This window comes from Ambystoma mexicanum, chromosome 3q, assembly GCF_040938575.1.
Source record: "Ambystoma mexicanum isolate Mex_15411 chromosome 3q, UKY_AmexF1_1, whole genome shotgun sequence".
NCBI lineage: Eukaryota > Metazoa > Chordata > Amphibia > Caudata > Ambystomatidae > Ambystoma > Ambystoma mexicanum.
This window is the reverse complement of record NC_090926.1, coordinates 1,247,724,629-1,247,748,883: the sequence shown is the minus strand read 5'-3', so window position 1 is coordinate 1,247,748,883 and position 24,255 is coordinate 1,247,724,629. Positions and strand designations below refer to the sequence as shown.

The 24,255-nt window shown below is 49.3% G+C and overlaps 1 protein-coding gene across 1 annotated transcript in view; it reads right to left on the bottom strand.

The window, feature by feature from the left end:
- Positions 1–24,255, bottom strand: part of ZNF653 (zinc finger protein 653) — a 412,702-nt gene that overhangs the window by 51,480 nt on the left and 336,967 nt on the right. Inside the window, exon 8 of the mRNA XM_069604215.1 lies at positions 11,851–11,950. Within this exon, the coding sequence (XP_069460316.1) occupies positions 11,851–11,950 (100 nt within the window). The remainder of the gene's footprint in view (positions 1–11,850; positions 11,951–24,255) is intronic.

Genomic DNA, 24,255 nt, shown 5'->3' with positions numbered 1-24,255 from the left:
GTCAGGCTGGGAATCCTCGGTAAAGAAAAAATCAGTATCAGTTTCGTTTCTGATCTGTCTTTCGTAGTAGTAACCAATCACTGATCTCTGCGTCATACTGACCACAGCCAATGACTGCCCTCTACCTACGCCCCGCCTCTGGCAGCCATCCTCAGATTTTTACCGCACGTTCAAGTGTTGGGAGTCCTCGTGCTTAGCTCTCGAGCTTTTACTGCGTGTTTCGCGCTTTTTCACAAGAATTTTCACATTTTTTCGGTTAATCGAGCCTCAAGCTCCACCGTTTCTACTCCCGTTAACGGCTACCCGTTACGGGATTTTCCTACGCCCCTCAAGGGTGAAGACTTCGTCGAATCAACTTCTTGGAGGATTCCAGAAGATTCGCGGCCTACTTCGAGATGGCCCAGGATGCGAGTTCGTCGCCCGGACCCAAGCTGTTTCGCAGCTGCCCTGGATGCGGGCTGCAGAATGTGTTTAAGGAAGACGAACATTCGCAATGCCTCTACTGTCTTCATGGGGACAAGACTCATGTAGAGAAGGACTGCCAGTTCTGCAAGAACTTGTCGGAGCGGACCATGAGGGACCGTCGATCCCGTCTCGCCAGCTGGTTGGAGAAGGGCTCAACGGGTGAGAAGAAGAAGAAAGGGTCCGAGCGGGCTTCTAAGTCCTGTGCGGGCGCCCCGGCGACGGGGGCCCAACACCAGGCCAAGCGCCGCGAGTCCGCTGGCTCCGGGAGCGCCGAAAGGTCGGGCTCTTCGGTCGCCAGGCAGGGCGCACCTTCCCCGGCACCGTCAACCACGAGCCAGCGCTCCAATTCGGGGAAGAGGAAGTCCGAGACCCTGGGTAAGCTTCGGGAGAAGCCCCGTCCGATCTCGGAAGAGGGGGAGCGAGGCGTCGCCCCTCCTCCGAAGGAGAAGGCCCGGGACGCACCTAAGGTGGTGAAGGCCCCTACCCAGCAGGCAAAGGCCTCTATAGAGGCGATCACGGCGACTCTGGCCAAGCCAACAGAGACCCCGCCAGCGGAGCCTGCCTCCGGGACTAGAGTTTCCCTGCCGCCAAGGAGGGAATCCTCTTTTCAGCCCATCGTCGTGGCCGCCATGATGGAAGAAGCGAGGGGGGGCACGGTAGCCTCCTCGAGCTCGGAGTCAGCCTCGGAGGAGGAACTGACCGAGGCCGTGAGGAACCTCGAAGTCCAATTGGAGAAGGTTCGATCCCGTAAGGAAGATCCTCGGGAGATAACCGAGGAAGACGACGATGGCGAGGCAGAGCAGCCTTCCCTTTCGGCGCGGCCGGAACCTAGGCCTCAGGATGGCTCGGCGGCCATTTTGTCTGCGATCCAGTCCTTATGCTCTGAGATAAGGACGAGATTCCCACGGCCCAGGCCGGAGGACCCGCAACCTGGCCCGTCGGGAAGTCCTCAGAACAAACGACGGAGGACCCAACCCTCTCCTCCGCTCGCCCTCGTAAGGCCTACAGTTCCCTCCTCATCCTCCCACGAGTCGGGAGATGATGGTGCGTTGGGCTCGACGGCGGGTTCTGAGGGCGAGGGCGACGGAACGGGTCTCCCGTCGCACGGGCCTCGCCGCCCGACGAGATTGGCTCATTCCACGCCATGATCGCCAGGGCGTCCGAATTGTTCCAGCTCTGCCCGGAGGAGCAGAAAAAGGAAGGTTTCCTCCATCAGCGCCGGGAGGCCAAGAGGAAGACGGTCATCGCGGTGCCTCTAATCGATGACATCTGGGAGGAGGGCCTGTCGGTTCTCAAAAACCCCTCCACGGCACCAGCCAAACGGGACCGGTACGAAAAGAAGTACCGGGTCCCCGAAACCGCTCCCCTGTGCCTCAGGGACAAGCCAACGCCAGACTCGGTCGTCTCGGCGGCGGCGAAAAAGAAAGCGGCGGGGTCAGGAGCCTCTATGTCGAATTCCCCGCCTCACGGCGAGGGAAAGAAGTTGGACGCCATGGGGCGGCGGGTCATTTCGTCGGCGGCAACGCCGATCAAAGCGGCCAACGCCCTGGCGATCGTGGCCCATTACGACAGGGAGCTCTGGTTTAAGCTGGCCCCCATATTGGGCTTCCTGCCGGACAAGAGGTCCGAGGCCCTGGAAAAACTGCAAGAGGGCGAGGTGGCGTCGGACCACGCCATAACGGTGGCAACCGATATTGCCGATACCGGGTTCCGCCAGCTGGGCAACGGTGTTTGCCTACGACGACGGGGTTGGCTCCGGGCGACCGACTTCCGTCAGGACGTCCAGACCAGGGTGTTGGACATGCCGTTCGACGGCAGCAACTTGTTCAGGAAGGCGGTGGACGAATCCCTCCAAGCCAAAAAAACGGACACAGAGACGGCACGCGCCCTAGGAGCCCTTCAGCAACGACGGCCCTTTCGGAGCTCCGGAGGCAGACAGGGTGCCTCCAAGGGTTCCAGCGGTGGCTCGTCGTCCTACCGCCAGGCGGCACGCTCCTCGTCTCAGGAGGCCTACAGGGGTCGCGGCAAGCAGGGAGCGCCTCGCCGCCGTCGGCAAGGTGGCCAGGGCGGCAAGGCCACCACCTCCAAGCAGGACTGAACCGGCCGTGGTCTTGGGCCCCCACCGAAGCACCCCGGTGGGAGGCCGGCTGACGAATTTCTTCGGCGTGTGGAAGTTCATCTCCACCGACCGTTGGCTGCTGGATACCCTGGCAAGAGGACACTATCGAATTCCTGAAGAAGTGCCCTCACGTTCCACCTGTGGCCAGGAAGGAAAATCACGTCCCGCAACTGCTGTTGGAAGTACGGGCGATGCTCAGGAAAGGCGCCATCGAGCTTGTCCCGAAGAGGCTCCGGGGTGTACTCAAGGTACTTCCTCATCAGGAAGAAGACGGGCAGCTGGCGCCCCATCCTGGACCTTCGTCGTTTGAACAAATACATCAGATCACAAAAGTTCAGGATGGTCACCCTCCAGCACGTACTGGACAGCTGGAGGAAGGCGACTTTCTATCGTCGTTGGACCTGGAGGATGCATACATCCACGTTCCCATCCTCAAAAGTCACCGAAAGTTCCTCAGGTTCGTCGTCCAGGGACGCCACTACCAATTCAGAGCACTGCCGTTCGGATTGAAGTCGGCCCCCAGGGTCTTTACCAAGTGCCTAGCACCAGTGGCGGCGAGGCTGCGCCTGCAGGGGATTCACGTCTACCCCTACCTGGACGACTGGCTCATCCGCTCAAGGACGAGGGAACTCGCCGTCGAACACACTGCGAGGAACGTCCAGCTACTCAGAGACCTGGGATTCGCCATAAACTACCCAAAGTCCCACCTGTTGCCGTCGCAGGTGGCCCTGTTTCTGGGAGCGAAGCTCGATACAGTGAGGCGCCTGGCGGCCCCGTCGGAAGAACGGACGAAGACCATTCTAGGCAAAGTGGGCCTGCTAGCCACGGACGTGGCCAGGGTGAGGTCCATCAAGTCCCTCCTGGGGATGATGTCCTCTTGCATCTACCTGGTGCGCCTCTGCAGACTACGGATGCGCCCCCTTCAAGAATTTCTCGACGCCCGTTGGATGCAGGCGACGGGCACCTTCGAAGACAGGGTCCCCCTCAACGAGGTGTTCCGGCGGGCGATTCAGTGGTGGGGCGTTCGAGCGCACCTCACGGCGGGCAAGGACTTTCAGACGCCGCCGTACCAGGAGACAGTGACGACGGACGCCTCCCTGGAAGGTTGGGGCGCCCACACCGGAGATCTCCACGCAAGAGGCCTCTGGCTCCCGGAGGAGAGGCTCCTGCACATCAACGTCCTGGAACTCCGAGTCGTGTTCTGGGCTCTCAAATCGTTCCTCCCGTCGCTCAAGGGCAAGGTGGTGCGGATCTTCACGGACAACACCACGACAATGTTTTACATACGGAAGCAGGGAGGCACCAGATCCCCAGCCCTATCCAAGGAGGCACAGGATCTGTGGCACTGGGCGGTCGCCCAGGGGATGTTCCTGGTTCCCTTCCACCTGGCAGGAGAAAGCAACACCATCGCCGACTCGCTCAGCAGGGAGCTGCGCGCGTGTCACGAGTGGGAACTGCGCCAGGATCAGGTGGATCAACTCCTCCGACGATGGGGCAAACCCCAAATCGACCTGTTCGCAACAGCGACGAACTTGAAGTGCAAGAGGTTCGCCAGCAGGTTTCCCCAGCTGAGAAGCATGGGCGATGCGTTCTCGTTCCCCTGGGACGGCCTATACCTGTATGCGTTCTCTCCGTTGCCGTTGCTGCTTCGACTCATCAGCCAGCTCAAGAGGTCCCGGTGCAGGATGATCCTCGTCGCACCGGCGTGGCCGAGGCAGATCTGGTTCCCGGACCTTCTGGACTGGTCAACGTCCCCTCCCATCAAGCTGTCGGCGGACGCGGACCTTCTCTCCAGAGAAGGAGGCGCCATCTTCCACCACGACCCGGCGTCGCTGAACCTGCAGCCTTGGCTCCTGCAGCGCTAGAGTTTGGAGGCTACGATATACCGGCCGATTGCAGAGAGGTTCTTGCAAAGGCCAGGGCGTCCTCGACTCTCAAATGCTACGGTCATAAGTGGAAGAGGTTCTCTATCTGGTGCCGAGCACAGAAGATCAACCCCCTACGGATTACGGCCCCTCAAGTGCTGCCATACCTGCTATCGCTGGCAAAGGCTGGGCTAGCCCATGCCTCCATTAAGATTCATCTGGCGGCGATCTCCAGATATACCAGACCCACAGGACGGACGTCCCTGTGGTCCCATCGACTGGTAAAAGAGTTTATGAAAAGGACTTTTCCGGTCGTTCCCGCCGGTGAAGGCCCCGGCGTGGGAACTTAACGTGGTGCTGACCAGGCTCATGGGGCCCCCATTCGAGCCGATGCACTCCGCACCGATGAAGTTTGTGTCGTGGAAGACTGCATTCCTGGTGGCCATTACCTCTGCACGACGAGTGGGAGATATCCAGGCCCTATCCTGCAAAGCACCGTACTTGACTTTCCATGCCTCGAGGGTGGTGCTTAGGACGCACCCCTCCTTTATGCCCAAGGTGCCGTCGGACTTCCATCTTAACGAACCCTTGGTGTTACCTGTTTTCTTCCCGTCTCCTTTGTCGCCGGCCGAGAGGACTTTGCACTCGCTGGATGTGGCTAGAGCGCTGAAGTTCTACGTGGACCGCACGAAGAGTTTCCGGAGGACATCACAGCTGTTCGTGAACTTTGGACCTGTGAATCAAGGGAAGGCTCTCTCGAAGTCTTCTATTTCCAGATGGCTCTCCGGCTGCATCATGCACTGCCACCGGTTGGCTAACCGACCGCTGCCAGGCCGTCCGAGAGCCCATTCGACCAGAGCGATCGCTGCTACCACGGCGTTCTTATCTGGTGTGCCCCTGCTGGACATCTGCAGGGCTGCTACGTGGAGGTCGACGCACACCTTAACGAGATTCTACTGCGTCGATCGGGATTCCAGGGAGGAGTCCAGGGTCGGCCAAGCAGTGCTGCGCAACCTGTTCGCTTAAGGTGAGCCTGGTGAGGAGGTAAGAGATGCTTAATGTTGAGTTTTTTGTATTGCTTAATGTTGAGCCTTTTGCCACCCCCCGTGGTTGTGCAAGTGTGTACTGCTATTTACTCTTCTATTCATGAGCATGTGAATCCATGCCAGACCCCATGCTGGAGAAGGAACAAGTTACTTACCTGTAACTGTTGTTCTCCAGCATGGGTCTGGCATGGATTCACATGTGAACCCTCCCGCCTTCCCCTCTGCGGCTCTTCACTTGGTCATACTGCCTCTTCACGTGCTACCAAATCTGAAGATGGCTGCCAGAGGCGGGGCTTAGGTAGAGGGCAGTCATTGGGTGTGGTCAGTATGACGCAGAGATCAGTGATTGGTTACTACTACGAAAGACAGATCAGAAACGAAACTGATACTGATTTTTTCTTTACCGAGGATTCCCAGCCTGACGACGGGGAATATTCATGAGCATGTGAATCCATGCCAGACCCATGCTGGATAACAACAGTTACAGGTAAGTAACTTGTTCCTTCTACGACTTCTTTGTGTAGTCGACACTTGTGTTCCTCTGGGAGGGGATCTCTGCTCAGGGCGTCCGCTAGTGAATCGAGATCCCTTGGAACATGTTGAGATGACATTAAATCTTCCGTCCGAGTGTCCATTTCCAAATTTTCTGGGCAAGCTTGGACAGATTTGGCAAACGAGTGCTCCCTCGTTTGTTTACGTAAAAACATTGCCATCGTGCTGTCTGTTAGGATCTGCACTGACAGGTTGGATAGGAGGGATATGAATGCCCGAAGCGCTCTGAAGACTGACAGAAGTTCTAGCAGATTGATGTGATTCTGAGCCACTGTGTGAGACCAGAGACCCTGGGCTGTGTGGTGAAGGTAGTGAGCTCCCCACCCTGACAGGGAGGCTTCTGTTGTGATGACAGCTTGCATCTATGGATCGTAAAAAAAGGGTTTCCCCTTTGTAAGATTCTCTCTTGTCCACCAGCAAAGACTCTGTACTAGTGTTGGCGAAACAACCACTAGATCGTCCCACTGACCCTTTGCCTGAGCCCACAGTCGCCAACCATTCCTGCATGGGTCGCAGGTGGTACGAGATTCAGAAGTCTTGGAAGAGGGGCGTAGATTCGTAGACGTCGACCCTGTTACTTGGGTGGGGTGGGGGGCGGGGGGGTAGAAGAGGTCGTATTCGTCTGACGACCGTTCCTCAATGACTTCTGGTTATGTGGCTCCTTTCCCAACCGTGGATGGTTGTTGTTTGTCGTGAGGCGAACGTGACCGGGAACGGCCAGAGGACACAGATTCAGTGGACCGCTCTCTCGATGCCTTCTGTTGCCGATCGCTCGACATGCGTGTCGAATCTCGGCTGGGGCTAATGTGCTTGGTGGAAGTGGTGTGTTCCGCTTTTGCCGCCGGGTGTTGTTCCCATAACTGAACCGCCGGTCAGTCCTCTGAGGTCGGGGCTTGCACGTGGGTGTCTGAAGTCACCCCTGTGCCCTCGTCGTCCGATAAAGCGGCTTTGCTGCCATCGTTGAAAGATCCCATGGCGTCCATGGCCTCTAGCTGCCTGGCGTAAAGGGCCCAGTGCTTTGTTGAGCGGTGTGAGTGTTTTGGGCTTTAAGAACCTGCAAGCTCTACAGGTAGCCTCGGGATGGTCTCGTGGGAGACAAAGGTTACACGTATTGTGTTCGTCTACCCAGGGAAACTTCCTGTTACACTTCGGGCAGAATTTAAAGGGAGTACTCTCCTTATGTTACTGATTGGCAGCGGGGGTACGTGTAGCTAACGAGTGTATGACCACCCCCACTCTCCCTACTTGCACAGGGCCGAGGCCAGAGGCCTTCCGAGGCCCAAAGTCCGTCGTGGAGTCTCAACGGCTGATTTCCTCAATCTCAATTCACCGGCATCGATCTTCAGCGTAGGGTGGGAGAAACAGGGAAATATTGATAAATGGATAACGCCAAGGGAACTCAGCGATGTGCTTCGAACAAGTATGGCGGAAAAAAAACAATCTGAGGTTCCTACACGCGTGAGGGATCATGGGTACAGTGGACGTCACACCAGGGATAGTATTACTGGCACGCCGTAGTTCGCCCCTTTGAGTTTCGAAAAACAAACTGTAATACTCTGCAGCTTCCACTAGATGTCGGCCTATGTACAGCATGTGAATCTAAGAGGGGGGAGAGAGAGAGCGAGAGAGAGAGAGAGAGAGAGAGAGAGAGAGAGAGAGAGAGAGAGAGAGAGAGAGAGAGAGAGAGAGAGAGAGAGAGAGAGAGAGAGAGAGAGAAGTGTAGTAATGGCAGGGTGAGAGGAGGGGGTTTGTGTGTCTGTGCACGTGTGTATGCGTGTGTAACCTGTTGAATGTATTATGTACGACAGATGGAGATAGGCATGCGTGGTGGATTGTGTGCCAGAGAAAGTCTTCTTACCTGTGTTACTACTTACCTGTTGGTGCCTGCACCGACCGGCTACATGTAAGTGAAGAAAACAGACACTCCTTTTGTACCTATAGCTCCTGGTCTACTACATGAAGCCTACCTCAACATCTAACCTTTGTGTAAACCAAACCATGTGTTCGGTAAGATTTTCATAGTAATTATAAATCTTCCTGACCTGCGTCAACCCCAGAACCTTTTCATTTTACTGGTGGATTCCTTTTCCTTATACTGGTGTGTGGGAACCTTTTTCCACACTCACATTATCTTTTAGTCTTTTTATGGGTGTCATTTTTTAGACTCTCCATAGTGTCTTTTTAAAGTTATCCTCTGACAGCTTTTTGGCAATAAGTGCCTGGTGTTTCTGGGTTGCCCTAGGGGCTCCCCTTTTAACTTTCTCTGGCTAACCTTCAGAGAACTACAGTTCACTACGGGAGAAAGGATATTTGGATCCCTCTTACATTTTATTTGGTGAAACCAGCACACCACATCTTATGTGGTGTGCTGGGGAGATGCAATGTATCCCCTTTCACACTAAAACTAACAATTCTGTTACCGGGACAAGCTTACCTTTAACGACTGGTGGTAGTGATACCTTGTACTAATTCGGTGTACCTTTACCGTGGTCTGTGTTCACAGCTGCAGTAAAGGAACCCACGGGTACTCATTTTACCAAAATGCCCCGGTCTTGTTTTTTCACCATTTTAGTGTTCCTTGCCCTTCCTTCTTCCTTCCCCTGATATCCAGGGTGGGAAATTCCTTTGTATGTTTTTTATCTACGGCGGGAGTCCCCTGGACTCCCCGCCCAGGCTCCAGTCTGTCTGTGAAGGAAGGAAGCAATGGAGGAGTCCAAAGCTCCACAGCTCTTTGTCTTCCTCTTTCCCTTAATGGGGGCAAATCCCAGTGGGGGGCTGGCTGTCCTGATTGGACAACCAGACCGCCCCTTTTTGTAAAATGCAGGGAGAGAATGCAGAAGAGGTGCTGTAGTTCCTGTTAAATACTCCGAACCTGGAAGCTGAAGACAAGTCGACCACTGGAACCAAAACCAAAACTGGATGATGAAGGAAAAGTGGCGGAGACGATTTCTAGCGACCGGAGAGCCTGCTGTGTAACCAGAGCCTGCTGTAGCCCTTCCTTCCAATCGAGCTGGGGATCCCAAAAGGGACGACCCCGAGCCTGGTAAAACCCACTAGACTCAAGAAGACCTGCATTATGAGCCATCTCACAATGTGCTGAGACCTTGCAGGCCTGCAATACCCCAATACCCTGGGACCTCAAGCCATTACCAATACTCTCACCTACTCTAAGTCCTGGCGTTCAACAGGGCCAAAGCAGGCGGCACCAGTTTTGAAGTGTTAGTCCCAAAAGCGTGGAACGCCCTTCCACTCACACTTAGAAAAGAAAACACACTCATAGCGTTCAGAAAGGTGTAAAAACCAATCTATTCAACTAGACTGTACCTGAATGTTGTTCCCTTGTAACCCTGGAACACTCCTACCGTACTGATGCTGAATATTGCTTAATATTGGTCCTAAGAATCTGTTTTAAGTTGCATCAAAGTGAATATAATGTAACAGAGCCACGATGCCCCAGGGCTGTTGTATGCTTTATTAATTGAAATAAATAAAATAGTGCAGTGCACGGTCTTCCGAATTCCAATCCTTGCTGAAACTTTGTGGGCATCCTGCTGGTACTCCAGAGACACGATTCAAGTCCAGAAAGTCCCCTGGACCTTTGTAACGACGAGAATCTGACCGGCAATATGCTATCATCTTCTGTGTGCCTGAAAAAGGCGCCAAATCCACAGAGCCGCATCCAGCCGCGAGGAAAACCTTGCCTAGAGCCTTCCCTGTTGATCCCTGCTGAAAAGAAATCCCTTCCAAGGTCCTGTTTTCAGTCACCACAACAATGTTTTTTGGCTGCAGATCCTCAAGTTCTCCTGCTGCAAAACCTTCTTCTGTGCCGAGGTACTGTGCTGGCTTGGGTATTTACTTACCTTTAGTCTCTTGTGATGCCTGTGTAGTTTTTGGGCGTTTTCTGTGATTGGGAGGCCTCTCGTCCAGTTCACCCCGGCTCACTGTTGGGATCCTCCTAGGGTGTCTTCTGTGAAGCCCAGTCTTTCTTAGTAACTCTGACTTTTGCTACTTAAGAACCTTTCCTAAACACTGCCTGTTGCCCACCAGACCCCTAGGAACCCCCCCCCTTCTACCACTGAGAACACTCATGCTCCAAGAATAAGGGAAATACTTTTAAAGGATTGGATCGTTTGCCTAGAAAAGAGAATAAGTGTTTAAAAGTGACTTACTTATATTATAGAAGAGTTGGTTGGTGACCAACTCAGAGTGAACAGTTACAAAAGTTATTACTTACCTTAGAAATGTTGTCCCATTCTGAAAAGTATATGTAACATCTTTCTTTCCTTATAAAAAAGTTTCACAATTCTAAAAGAAAAGTATATTACTCACCTGTGAATTGGTTGTGCCTCTTCGCCAAAAGTAATGCTGTTAGCTTCACTTAACTATTTCTTTCAGAAAATTAGTGTGTAAGTTTACCAACTGGATCTTGCTTCCCCTGACCTGCTGTTAGCCTGTCCAGAATAAGACTGCATTATGTTTTACCTACCTAGAATAACTGAGTCATTCATAAAGTGTAACACTGGGTTTTGCTTTCTCTGGTCCGTTTTAGACAGGCACAAAACGAGTCTCGAGTTTATACCTGCCTTTAAGTTGCTGATAGCTCCTTGAAAGAGTATAGGGGTTTTACTTACCGTGAGTTAGCTGTGCAACATCCTAAAATAAGTTACAAGAGTTACTGTTTATCTCAATCTATGTTTCACTGATCTCAAAAGCACCTGCTACTGAATATTACATTCTTAGGTTTTACTCCCTGTTAGGCAATATTGTGTGCAGTATCCTTTGGGTGCACTACAGCAACCATGACCTCCTGGCAATAGGAACCCAACTTTTGGTATAGGTCTGTACTACACAGGTTGGTAGTGTGGCTGAGCAGCCAGGCTTATCTCAAGAGTGGTCAATGTGAGCAGTAGGGTTGTAACACAGAGTTACTGCTGGTCCCTCTTTCGTGCAGCAACCAAATCTTATTTGGTTTGTAAGGGTCTCATTGACTTTAGTTTGTCTTCTCAAATTTAGTTCTAACCCAGCGCCTCACCACACCGGCACACCTCAATTTTGTTTTTTGATCTGGCATCCATCTTTTGACGTGGAACAGCAGTTGGCGTTCGACAGCCACTTCACGTTCTCCCCGCGTCACTTCCTGCTCAAATGTTTAGATCATCGCAGGAGCCACCTGACCCAACCAGGCCCCTAAAACTGCACCAGGCCCACCGCCCGGAGTCCAGGCATGGCCCTGTAACAATGCCTCAGGTCCTGCACACATCTACTGCCACGTAGTACCTCCACAATTATACGTATCAGAAAAGGAGCTCACATCCGCCTTCTCCTCCAACAGTCCCAGCTCATGTACCACCCCCTCCAGGACCTATCCCGGGCACCAGGATTGTGGATAGTGAACCCCATTAACCATCAGTAGAGTCACTATCATTGCAATATGAAATGTGCACTTGGGGTTGTTAGACTGATGTATACTATCCTCATTCCACCTTTAGCACAGCACCCTATAGAATACGACCGAGTCCAACAAAATATTTAGTCCAGCTATCACACATCCACAGACACAGCAATCCACTATGCACAAGTACACTCTTCATTCTACAGCTATTATGATGTCACTACCCAAGTTATCTCTGCTAATAACTGAAGAGTCGCTTGAAATTATGAATATGATTTTCCTGCAATGTAATGCTCTTTTTATTTCACGTCTGTTCAGACTGCCCGAAGGCTACTCACTCCACAGCACTCTGAAGCCATAAGAATGGCGTGAAGGCACTATAGAAATATCACATAACACAACATAACTTACTGCAGCGGTGTCTCCCCAGTGTGAGTTCTCCTGTGTACATCCAAGTGATTCTTTCTTTTGAACGACTTCCCACAGGTCTCACAAATAAACTCCCGGACACCTGTTTAAGGGAAGGAAAGAAGAAAAATCATGAACCCATATACATCCTTTTTCTAAAGTCGCTCATTGCTACATCAATTAACCCTTTAACTGCTGGTATGTAGGCACACTACTTGGCCAAAGATATTTTTTCAAAATGTTGCTTTGACTGTACATGTGTCCTTACTTTGCCTTTTAGTGCTTCTAGCTTAGACAAACTACACTCATGTGTAATCCTACATCAATGTCCATGTTTATTCTCAGGGGATAAATGAAATCGCTTAATACTCCTGTTATGTTATTTGCAAACCGATTAACTGCCATGGGTGTGGCCTCGTACCACTGAAGGCTATTCAGTATTTGTTAGGGCCATTTTTGTACAAGCCTCTGGGGAGTTGTGTTTAATCATGTATCCTACGAGTGTTCAGTGTCCACCCAAAAGACAGACTAGACTCTCCAAATTGGTAACTATGTCAGAGCAGTAAGACTTCACTCAACAAAGATAAGAAGGTGGGTGAATAGGTACAGTTAGGTTCCCATCAGACACACCAAGAGAGTACACCAGACAGATACTGAAAAAGAAACAAGTTACATATCTGTTACTCCTGTTCTCCGGCATTGGATCGTTCATGGATTCATATGCTCTTGGAATATTCCCAGTCATCAGGCTGGGAATCCACTGTAACATTAAAGCAGTTTACCTATATATTTTGAAACTGCTTGTCACTTTAATACTCTGTTAAGAGTCATTTTGGGTCATACTGTCCACAGCCAACTAGACAGGTCCACCCCTGGTGGCCATCTTCAGATTTTCTTTACTGCACGTTAAGTGCTGGGAGTACTAGAGAATTCTCTCTTCTACAATTTTGATGATTGTTGTCTATTTTTGATAGTTTTTTAATCAAATATTCAGGTTTGGTGCTGCCTCGCTTCTCACCCATGGCCTTAAAGTTACAGCCCATTCCACTGCCTCCAGAGTTCCAACTTTCCATCTGAAGCCTTCAGGAGTCAGTTGAGATGACAGACACGAGGAAGAAACGCCTTTTTAAGGCTTGATATGTAATCTGAAAAACAAGTCGAGGATCTTCATGAACAGTGTCTTTATTGATGGTTTTGTTAGACAAACACTCTTCAGAAAAGCGATGCTCGGCCACGACTACAGTTCCATCATCGACAGCAGCATCGTTGGCAACCCCTTCAACGACACACAGCTGCCCCGCCTCCTCCTCGACGATGACAAAATCCTCTTCGACAACGACCAACCCATCGTCGACTCCATCAACCAACTTGTTGACAAACAAGGCAACTATGTCAACTAGTAAAACCGTTACTTCAGTCCCATCAACCACTTAATTGATGACCAAATGTTTAGCAGCATTGCCACCCAGGTCTACGCCTTCACCAAGCAGGTCTGCTTTGTCGACGATGCCAGTACAGAGGCCCTTGGTCTCCAAGTTCCCAAGTGTCACGTCTGCATTATCCTACCTCCCGGGTAAACTCATGCTCAGCCACAGTTTTCACTGGCTCCTTAAGAACCCCCTGCAGTTCCTGTCCATCCATGACCCATCCTGCACAACTACAACAGGAGGCTGATTCAGACAAAGAGGCTCCGGAGATGGTGTCCTCAGACAACGAAGAAGAAGCAGTTGTTAACATGCCTCCACCAGGTCCACCAAAACAACGCCTTCCTCAACCTTATCCAAGGCTTCCTGTCCCAATGGACATACCTTCTGGCTCAGGATACGTCAATGGATATGCTATCCACAATATAGACACGAGTTGGAGCTCCAACATTGTGTTCGGATTGCACCATTGCCTGCACCAGGGCTATACTCTGGAATTCATGGGGAAATGTCCATCCATCCCCCGCCCATCCCAAAGGCAGAAAACAACAAGCATTCCTCCTTCGAAAGGTATGGGGTTAGGTAAGAATTGATGTAGTCACACTGTGTGAGACTACACAACACTTTTCTGCTTGGTATTAGGTAACCCACCTTTTGGTTTAGGTCTGTACTACACAAGTTGGTAGTGTGACTGAGCAGCCAGACCTATCTCAAGAGGGGTAAATGTGAGCTGTAGAGCTGTACAAATGAAATCCGTAAATACAAGTAGCCAAGTAAAGGTTTCAGTTATAAATAGTTATTTATTTAATTAACATACATTTTTAAATAAGCGTTCTTTAGAAAGGCAATTCATGTAATAATACAAATATACTTTAAAATTACTTTTCAGAATCAGAGCAAGTTAGTGGATAATCTTTGGATATGCTTCTTACACACTTCCTACACCCTGAGGTGACTTCAATCGTAAGGACAGTAATGGCATTTATATATCACACTAGTTATACTTTGCAGATTCTGAGGTTGCAGAAAGGAAAGATTAGGGAAGGAAAAATATTAGACAGTTTTTCAGTATATGTTAGGACAGCTTAATCTTCCAATGTAATCTAGATAAGCCTTTCGCCAGCAGTAACAGTATACAACAAGCTACCACCTACGAGGGACAAGCAGTATCAAAGTCAAATCTTCAGGGAGCCAGGGCAGCCAAGTTCATTTGGGACAGTCTGTGGATCTGATGCACTTCTTAGAGCAAAGTCTTGCACAAAGTTAGAGAGTTTGTAGAAAAATCCCTTGTAGGTTCACAAGCTGTTAAGCCTGTGAAAAGAGAGTTGGAATCTATCCTAAAAGGTAAGCCACTGCAATTCCCAACTGAGAAAAGCACGGGTACAAGACAATGAGGTAAGTACCCCAAGCCTAAACAGTACCTCTGGTTTGAAGAAGAGTGGTCCAGCTGGATTTTGTCTTGCTACAGCAGTGCAGACCCTTGTTTCGGAGCCTCAGTCATGGGGACAAGAGGGAGGACGTCCGGAGGGCTCCCGCGGCGGTACTTTGGAGGTCGTCGGCAGTTACAGGCTCTTTCGGTCCAACGGCACTTCGCGGTTACAGGCTTCCTTCACTCCTTGGGTCCTGGAATGAGGGAACTCGGGATCTGATCGTCCTGCTTCTGGAGAGTCCTTAGACTCCTGGAGCTTCTTGTCGTATTTGTTACCGCATCAGACGTTTCACTCGACTACGGATATTCGACCACTGGCATTGGGCTGCCAAAGCAACAGAGAGGCACAGCAAGTCAGGGGTGATGGTCTAGTGGAGTTAAGTCTTGGGGTTAGTTGGTCCCACTAACCCAAGGAGAGAAGTTGTTCCGTCGGGAGTTTCTCTGTTGAGGTGAAAAAGGAGTTCAGCACAGAGGCAGGGCTTCACCGGGCAATTCAAAGGTCCAGGAGGACAGCTTCATTCACTGTTTCTTCGTCAGGTGTTTCTCCCAGGGGTCGACTGCCTCTAGTCCCAAAACACTCACCTTTTAAGCAGGTTTCTTCCATTCATCCAATCACACAGCAGGGTGGCTGTCCTAGAGGACAGCCAGCCAGCCAATCAGGACTGTTGCATTAAGGCATTCCTAGAGAGAAAGGACAGGGGAGTTTCGGGACCCTCCCTCACATCATGTCCTCCCAGACACACTGGAGCCAGAGGTGGGCTTCAGGGCGGATACCCGCCAAAGGCAAGACAAAGAAAGGGCTCCAATATATCTTAACACAGAGTAAAACCCAAGACCGACCTCACATACAGAAAATGACGAAAAAAGACGACGGGTGCCATTTTGACAAAATGGTCACCCATGGCTACTGTACTGCAGCTGAGGGTTCAGCCTGCGGTAGAAAAGCACAGTGGGAGGAAAAATTAAACTACTGCCACCAGCCATTTAAAGCAGAGAGGGTAACATAAAAAATGTTACATGAGAGAGTAGGATAAGGGGCTACTAGGTAACCCCCAGCACTCCAGATAAGAATGTGTGATTGTCCTACAAAGAGAAAAGGTAAGTAAAGTCAATTTCACTTTACTATTCTTGGGAACTGTAGTTCACGCAAGAAAAGGTATTTAAACCGTATGAGAAATATAAAGGATTTCTCTGTGACACTGCACTGAAGGTGCTGTGAGTCACCAAACAAAAAGTTGATGCCTATGGAATTTGTCAGACTCCAAATAGAGTGAAAACACAAAATCCAAATTAGGCCGAAACACAAGAGCGTGAGAAAAGGGCCTCACTCACTCCAGGGTTAAAATTAAGTCCAAAGTCCAGGAAAAGAGCTGGGGGTCTCTAAGGTAGAAGGGAATTAGCACAGAAATGAGAATTCTCCCTACCATATGGTCCCTCCTAAAAAAGGGGGCAATCGAAACCAAACCAACGGGTCTCTGGACAGTGAACCCCAGATACTTTCTGGTAAGAAAATGATCAGGACGATGGGGACCCATACTAGACCTTAGGATGTTAAACTCCTCAAGTCTCAAATGGTCTGTATGGTAACACTGCAACACATCCTAGACTGTTAGGGAAATGTATCATTATTGTGCTTCATCCCCACTCCTTGAAAGACCCCAAGCACTTTTTGCTGGACTTCTGCACCTTTTTCTTTTAATCCTGAAAGAGAAGGGCCCTTTTCTACTCATTCATTCTTATGGGCTCTGTCTTTTGGAACTCTATTCTTTGTATTGTATCTGTACTATGGAGTCTGTTAGGCAAGATTGTGTGCAGTAGCCTTTGGAAGACTACAGCAACCTTGACCTCCTGGCAATAGGAACCCAACCTTTGGTATACGTCTGTACTACATAGGTCGGTAGTGTGGCTGAGCAACCATGCTTATCTCAAGAGGGGTCAATGTGAGCAGTAGGGTTGTAACACAGAGTTTCACAGTGACAGTTATTCAAATAAACACTTACTCTCAAGGTTCATTTGTTAAACAATTATTAATTTATTTAAGTCAGTAAAACAAGCCTTCTTAACCTCTTTAGTGCCAAGGACGAGATATCTCGTCCTTGGAAGTGCATACGCAGTGCCAAGGACGAGATAGCTCGTCCTTTTTGGCACCTTGTTTTGTGTGATCCCTGCAAAGCACTGATCCGTGACCAGCAACCAGCTGGACCACCATGGAAACGTTTGTGACGTGGGGGGGAGGGGGCTGCTTCAAGTAAGCAGCCCTCTTCCCCCCTGGCCCCCAAAGCATGGGGGCACATATGTGTACAACCCTGGGGGCAGATGGCTGATCATCTGCCCCCAGGGAAAGGGGGCAAATATAATTTAAAAAAAAAAAAAGAAAAATAGAACAGGGATGCGGGTGGGGGGCCTGGGATTTTTTTCCCCCCATGAAATGGTGGTGGCCCTCCCCCTCTCACACCAAGTGGAAAGGGGGGCCACCCCTTGTAGCTCTCCCTGGGGGCAGATTTATGGCCCCAGGCAGGAGTACATAAGGTGGCCCCCCATCCAATTGGGGGGTAGGGGGGCTACCAGGAATTAGTGTGCAGGCCCCCCAAAGGATGGGGCCTGCAGGTTAGTCCCCCCCTGGGGGCAGATGGCTGATCGTCTGCCCCCAGGGAAGGGGGAAAAACAAAAAGAAAATAAGAAAAGGGAATTTTGGGTGGGATGGGGGGCCACTAGCCACCAGGGATATATTTTACAGAAATGGGGGGTGGCCCTCTCCCCCTCACACCAAGGGGAAATGGGGGCACCCCTTGTAGCCTTCCCTGGGGCAGATATCTGCTCCTAGGAAGGGGCATCTGACTCCAGGGAAGGCTGCATGAGATGCCCCCCCTGCATTTGGTGTGCGGGGGTAGAGGGTTCCCCCCCCCAGTACATTAGAAAATTACCTAGCGGTTTAGGGTGCCCCTCAGCCCGCCCTAAAGTGTAGTGTACCGTTTCCATTTTTTTTTTGTTTACGAAACTTGCCTTGGCGCAGAGGGGCACATTGGTGTGCCAATCTGGCGCCGGGGTGCCCAAACCTTACTGCCCCACCCACTGGGGGGGCTGTCCCACCATTTTTGGGGGCCCTCTCCCCCCCAGCCCAAATGGAGGGGGGGTGTACTTCACGCAGCCGTTTGTAGGAGGCCCAGGGAGGCCTGCATGAGGTGCCCCCGCCACCCATTTGGGGTGAGGGGGGAGAGGGCCCCCAAAAATTGTGGGACAGGCCCCCCAGTGGGTGGGGCAGTAAAGTTTGGGCACCCCGGGGCCAGATTGGCACACCAATGTGCCGCTCTGCACGAAAGGGGAGTTGGTTAACCAAGGATAAAAGTGAAAATGGTGGAACGCTTTTTAGGGGGGCTGTGGGGCACCACAAAGGGTCTGGAAATGTTCTAATGTGATGGTGCGTTAACCACCCCCCCCCCCTCCATCGTGCCACAATGGAGTGGGTGCCATGTCATGCAGCCCTCCCTGGGACCAGATATCTGCTCCTAGGAACGGACGCCTGAGCCCAGGGAGGAGTGCAGGACAGCCCCCACACCCCCTCATCTGCCCCTGGGGAGGGCTACATGAGATGGGCCGCCCCTCCAATTTGGCCATGTGTGGATTCCCACGGCTGTCCCCTTTTGGGAAATGCATGGGGTTCCCCGTTTTCCTTGCTGGCTTCGACACCATAGGCCCAAACCTGTAGGCTGCCCACATGAACAAAATGGGCAGTGGCGAAAGGCTTGGGGTTACCAGTGGGTACCGTTTTCATCGGGACACGTGTGGGGACACGGGAAGGTAGGCCATGTGTTGTTGGTGGTGTGTTTCGGTGGGTGGCCAGAGCGAGAATTGTCTTCATTTCCAGCCAATTTCAGAGACATTTCCCTGTGTCCACTCACCCAAACACGTCGCCAACAACAGATATCATACCTTCTCGCGTTCCCACAGGTGTCCAGACGAAAAAGTACCTCACATGTGTGGGTGCACCTACCGGGGGCACAAAAGGAAAAGGGTAACCCGCTGGTAACCCCAAGCCTTTCGCCACAGCACAATTTGTTCATATGGGCAACCTACAGATTTGGGCCTAGGGTGTCGAAGCCAGCAAGGAAAACAGGGAACCCCATGCATTTCCCAAAAAAGGGCACCCGTGGGAATGCACAGAGGTCTGACTTGCGCGAAGCTGCCCAGAATTTATTACCCAGAACCCCAGACAAAGGGAACATTGTGTTTTTCCCCACCAAATATCACATTTTGTCGGGGATTGTGGCTAATAAAAACTGGGGCAATTTGCGCAAGGCAGACCTCTGGATTCCCACGGGTGTCCTCTTTCGCACATATACTGAGATTAAACCAAAATCCCATCTCGATTGCTGGAATTTTTTCTTTGCAGATTATCTTTCAATACAGAGACAGTTTCTTCCATATCACAATTAACCTCAATGATTGTATCGACACCTCAAAGCATATCCTTGCAATGGGAAATGATGTTGGCAGGTTCATGATTTTCCTCCAAAATATAGCCTCTAGTTTTGGCCATATAGTTGGCTGCAGTTTTATAAAAGTTTCACTTCCATATGCTATTGCTGGAATGACTTTACTCCTCTAAAAGGTCACGATTGGTACAAAGGAGAACTTTCCAAATTTACAATGAATAGCATATCTTTGTCTAGCTAAGGCATATGCTTACTTGTGGAGTATTCGAGTCCATTCCTTTTCGTCATTTGTTTGATTAATCATAAACCCCAGATATTTGAATGACTGAACTTTGTTCGCCTTTTGGATTTGGTCTTTGTTATGGACATTACTTTTGTTTTTGTAATGTTTATTTTCAATTCGTTTTTGATCATATATGTTTCCATAACATCCAAGCTGTATTGTAAACCTTGTGGGGTTTTATCTAGCAGAACAATGTCAGCATACATCAGGGGCACTGGAGTAGAATTTAGTCTAGGAGGGTTCGTTATTGTCTGCCACATTTCCTGTTCTAGATCTGCGGTGAACAGATTAAACAGAGTTGCTGCCAAGGGGCAGCCTTGCTGAAGACCAGTCCATGTCTCGGTGAATATGGTCTGCACCCCATCTTTGGTCAATCTTACTCGAATCTTGGTCCGTGAGTTAAGTGATTTGGTAGGTTGCAGGATGTGAGCTGGGTATTTCCACTTTTCCAGTTTATTCCATAGTAGTTGTCGATTTACGGTGTCAAATGCAGATCTACAAATGCCATCCAAACTGTTGTGTTTTTATTGATGGCTTCTCGTTTCATGAGGTTAAGAAGGAAGAGATTAATATTCCTGTCCACTTGTTGAGAAAAACCTGTCTGTCTCTTAGCAAAGCGATTTTGTTCGTAGGCCCATGTAGAGAGATCTCGAAGCAGCATGGTTGCGAATATTTTCCCTACTGGATCTAAGAGATAATCTAATAATCTTATAGAACCTGCATAGTTTTCTGAGGTCCCTTTTTTTTTCTTTAATTTGACAATCAAATTGGTGATTATGACACTGCTTGGTAATCCCGCCACTTTTCTTTATTTGTATAAGAGGATCTACAAGTCATTCATAGTTTAGCTTTAGGAGCGGGGATTTCTCAGAGGGTTGAAATTGACCCACAAGGTCATCCATCTGTCCTGGATTCATTCGTAAAAGTGTTTGTTGCATATTAAGGTCCAGTGCTGGGAGCGGTTGTTTTTGACACATTGCCCAGATCAAGAGTAAGATATGATGGTCGCTATTCGATGTCTGAATGATCTCCATGCATTGTTTTGTACACTGTATAGCTGGAGATGTATATATGTAATCAAGTATGGCTTTCGTTGAACCCTGTGTCCATGTTGGAATCATTTGTTGTGTTTGGTAGTTTCCCACACTGGACAAACATCTCACGTCCATTTCTTTGACCCATAGTCTTTCTTTTGATGTCAGAATGGCTTTATCTTTCAGGTTTCCCATTTTATTCACAAGATGAACCTTCATATCACCACAAACTACAATATCAATCCTTTTGTATTTAGCTATTATGTCAAGCTCACTCCTAACTGTGTCTATGAATATCATCTGTTAACTGCCATAGGGCTCCAATAAAGGTTGAACACAACTAGGGTTGGAGTGTCTCTTGGGTTACTAGGCGAGTTATTTTCTTTATCTGTGGTCTGCAATAGGGTATATTGCGTCCATAGATTCAGACATTATGACTAAATAGGGGCCCATATGGAGTCTATTTTGACCAGCGTCAACTGACCTGAGGAAAGTCTTCTTTTTGCTTAGTTTGGGCTGGGTTAATGAAGACATTATACCCTTCACACACTGGAGGGTAGGACAGCCATGTCTCCTGTAAACAGATTATATGACTTCCTATCAAGATCAGATGCATCTGGTAAAAATTAGTGCTCGTGGCCCCTTGTGTTCCATGAGATCAGTTTTGTGTCAACTTGTTTTCAGGTGTTGGTTGTTACAGATGGCGTGGGCTGGTTTCCCTTCCTGCATGGAAGTTAGAGCGATCCTCCTTTCAAGTATGTGGTCTTCCATTTCTTTCATTTGTTGTGGAAGAGTTCAAGTTCTGTTGGCTCTGCCATTTTCTAGATTCATATGAGGCGTCGCTAATCGCTTCGTCTGTATAGAAACTGCGCTCACTTGATTTTCAAAAGAATACTCTCTGGTTTCTGGAGTCTTTCATCTGACATCTTTCATTCGTGTGATAACCCAGAAGAGACCACATCACCCCGGCCCTAAAAACACTACACTGGCTCCCAGTAAAACAGCGTATCATCTTTAAAACAATGTGCATAACGCACAGGGCAATCGGCGGACAAGGAGCAGAATTCCTACAAAAAAAAATAATCTACAAGCCAACGAGACCGCTGAGGTCAACCAACGAAATCCGACTGGAACAAAAACCTTACATCAAGAAGAAACTCTGAGGCACCGCTTTCTACCACTTAGCCGCGAAAACCTGGAACAACATCCCAAAAGTATTAAGGAACACCAAAGATCACCTTAAATTCAGAAAATTACTAAAAACCTGCCTCTTCAACACCAGAGACTAAAACCGAAACAACAATAAGACAAACGACTCATCAAAAAAGGACATTGACAAACCCCTAGAACCGACAGAAGTACCCTGGGCACCAGTAGGGCTGACGCTGGACACAGGGGTCCACCCGCGAGACCCAGAGAAACGGATGCAACTACTCCAGCCAACCCTTACCATCCCCCACCGCCCGTACAGCCACAACTAGGTACCACGGGGCTGTGGAACGACCAAGATACCACCAATCACCACACAATCGGGTGTATGGACACTAGCAGCTGCGCTAGTCATGTGGAGGGGGTGAGGAGCATGCAAGGTTATTAAGGGAGCGGGCAGAGGGGACAGCTAAATCCTCAAACGCCTCGAATGCAAAACGGGCACGTACCTCCTGAGGCTCAGGGTGTACAAGCATCCCGTCGTGTAAGATTACACGAGCCCAACCGGTTCAGTCCAGGATAGAGATGACTAACGAATACCATTAACAATTTCCTTCTCTGCATACACCTCTCAAACTCCAAACCAAACACAACCACAAACCTCTAGCGCAGCAAACCGCACAAACTTCACTACACTGCAACAACAAAACAAAAACACACAGACTCGCACATCAGCACACGACGACTACTGGCCGCATACACCCCAGGCCCAGCCGACGGAACCACGGGGCTGAGGCTGCCAACAGCACATCACTGCAATCTTGCACTTTTGCAGCCTCCACCCACTAACCCACCCTCCCCCCTCTTTCAGAGCCGCCAGAGCGCCAGGGGACCACTCCGGTGGTGATAGTGCACGGTACAAATTACCTTGAACATTAACATAACATGTTGTGCCTTTGGTGCACTGAAATCCTAGGTATTCGAATTGTTTTGTTGTTTTTAAGATTTCATGCATTATGATGGCAGTCTTTAGTTCCATTTCTACTCTATATAATGTCTTTTCATCTGTAAATCTCACCATATTGATATCCTATGTTCTTATGTGTTTCAATTCCAGAAGGGCTCCTAGTAGACGTAATATGTTGGTTCGATTAAGTATCACCAGAGATTTTGCATATTTGTGCTGAGCCAGAGTTGGCACACATTTTTCTTGTATTTTCAAAGGCTCTATAAATGTAGGTGCTCTTAGTTGTGGAAATGCCAACTGTCTCTCTTCACGATTTAAAGACTTTGGTAAGTATAATAGTCTTTTCTCTTGGTCGAGCGATTTTTTACTTTCCTCTGAGTAGCTATATCTCGTTTCATTCGAGCTTGTTCTCCCTGGATCTTGGAGATCCTTAAGTTCTTCGTCTGATATCTCCTCACAGGTCAGGTTGATTATGTAACTTTCAGGAAATTTTGTGTCGGGATATTGATCTATAATAATTATCTCCACAATGGTGGATTGTTGTGTTTGCCCGACTCATCTGTATCGGAAGTTACTTTGTATAAGGAGAGAACCATTAGTTCTGGTTGCTGTCTTGCTTCTTCTTGATGATTGTGACAGGATGTGATTTTTGTTCCAGTTGTCTGTATTGGATCTATTTGTTCAACATGGATTGCTTTTACAGTCTTTTCGTTGGTCAGACGAACTCCAATCAGCGTTTGATTGGGTTGGGGAAGTGAGAGGTTTCGTAAGTAACGCTCGTGAGCCCATCTGCCTTTTCTTTGCCTTTTTATCCACCGATTTTCTTTTGAACAGTGGATTTATCACCTTCTGCTTTGGAAATATATTAAATGACTGTTGGTCATTCTCTGAAGGGATCTGTGGTTTGATCCCAGCTGTCAGGACTGGCTGGGTTAGTAACAGGAAGAGTAACAAGATTAACATTGTGCCTTCAGAGCTGGCTGGGTTAGTTGTGCTTTCAGAACTGGCTGGGTTAGTAACAGGAAGAGTTTGTACATAGAATTAACATTGAGCTTGCCCAAGTCAAGATGGAGCGAAAGAAACTTAATCTGATTGGTTAAAGGAACAATGCTATGTTTGGTTCATTTAGAATAATTTTAGAAAAGAAGTTTTTCTTATCATATAAGTAACCAGGTGTATTTGTTTACCACAGATACCAGAGCCTACCAGACGGTTGCAGGGCTGCAGTGTCTCCATTGTTATTTTCTCCAAATTCCCCTTTCCCTTTCTTGGGGTTTTCAGCTCAGCTTATATTTAAGGGTTGAGAGGTGAACTCCTGGTGAGGGTCTGTGGGGCCAGCATCAGCTCCTGTGGAATTCAGTCAAGCCGGACCCTGACACCAGCTATCTTGTGCTGACTCAATGGTGCTTCCTTAGCACATCTATGTTCATCTGGTCTCCCTTCTTGCCTGGGTCAATCAATGTAGCATTCATTACTGACGGTTGTGAATCTGTAAGTTTCATTGTGATTTTTGACATCTCCTTCATCAGAGACATCAAAGCTGTTGTGGATTGAATTCTCTCAAGTTGATCTGAACTAGCAATGTCAGCTAGTCTCGATTGCCAAATGCGGTTTATCTCAGCTTCCTGTTCTAAACGCTGTTGTACCTGCATGATGAAAGTTTCGATGTGTCTCTGTTTTGTATGCATG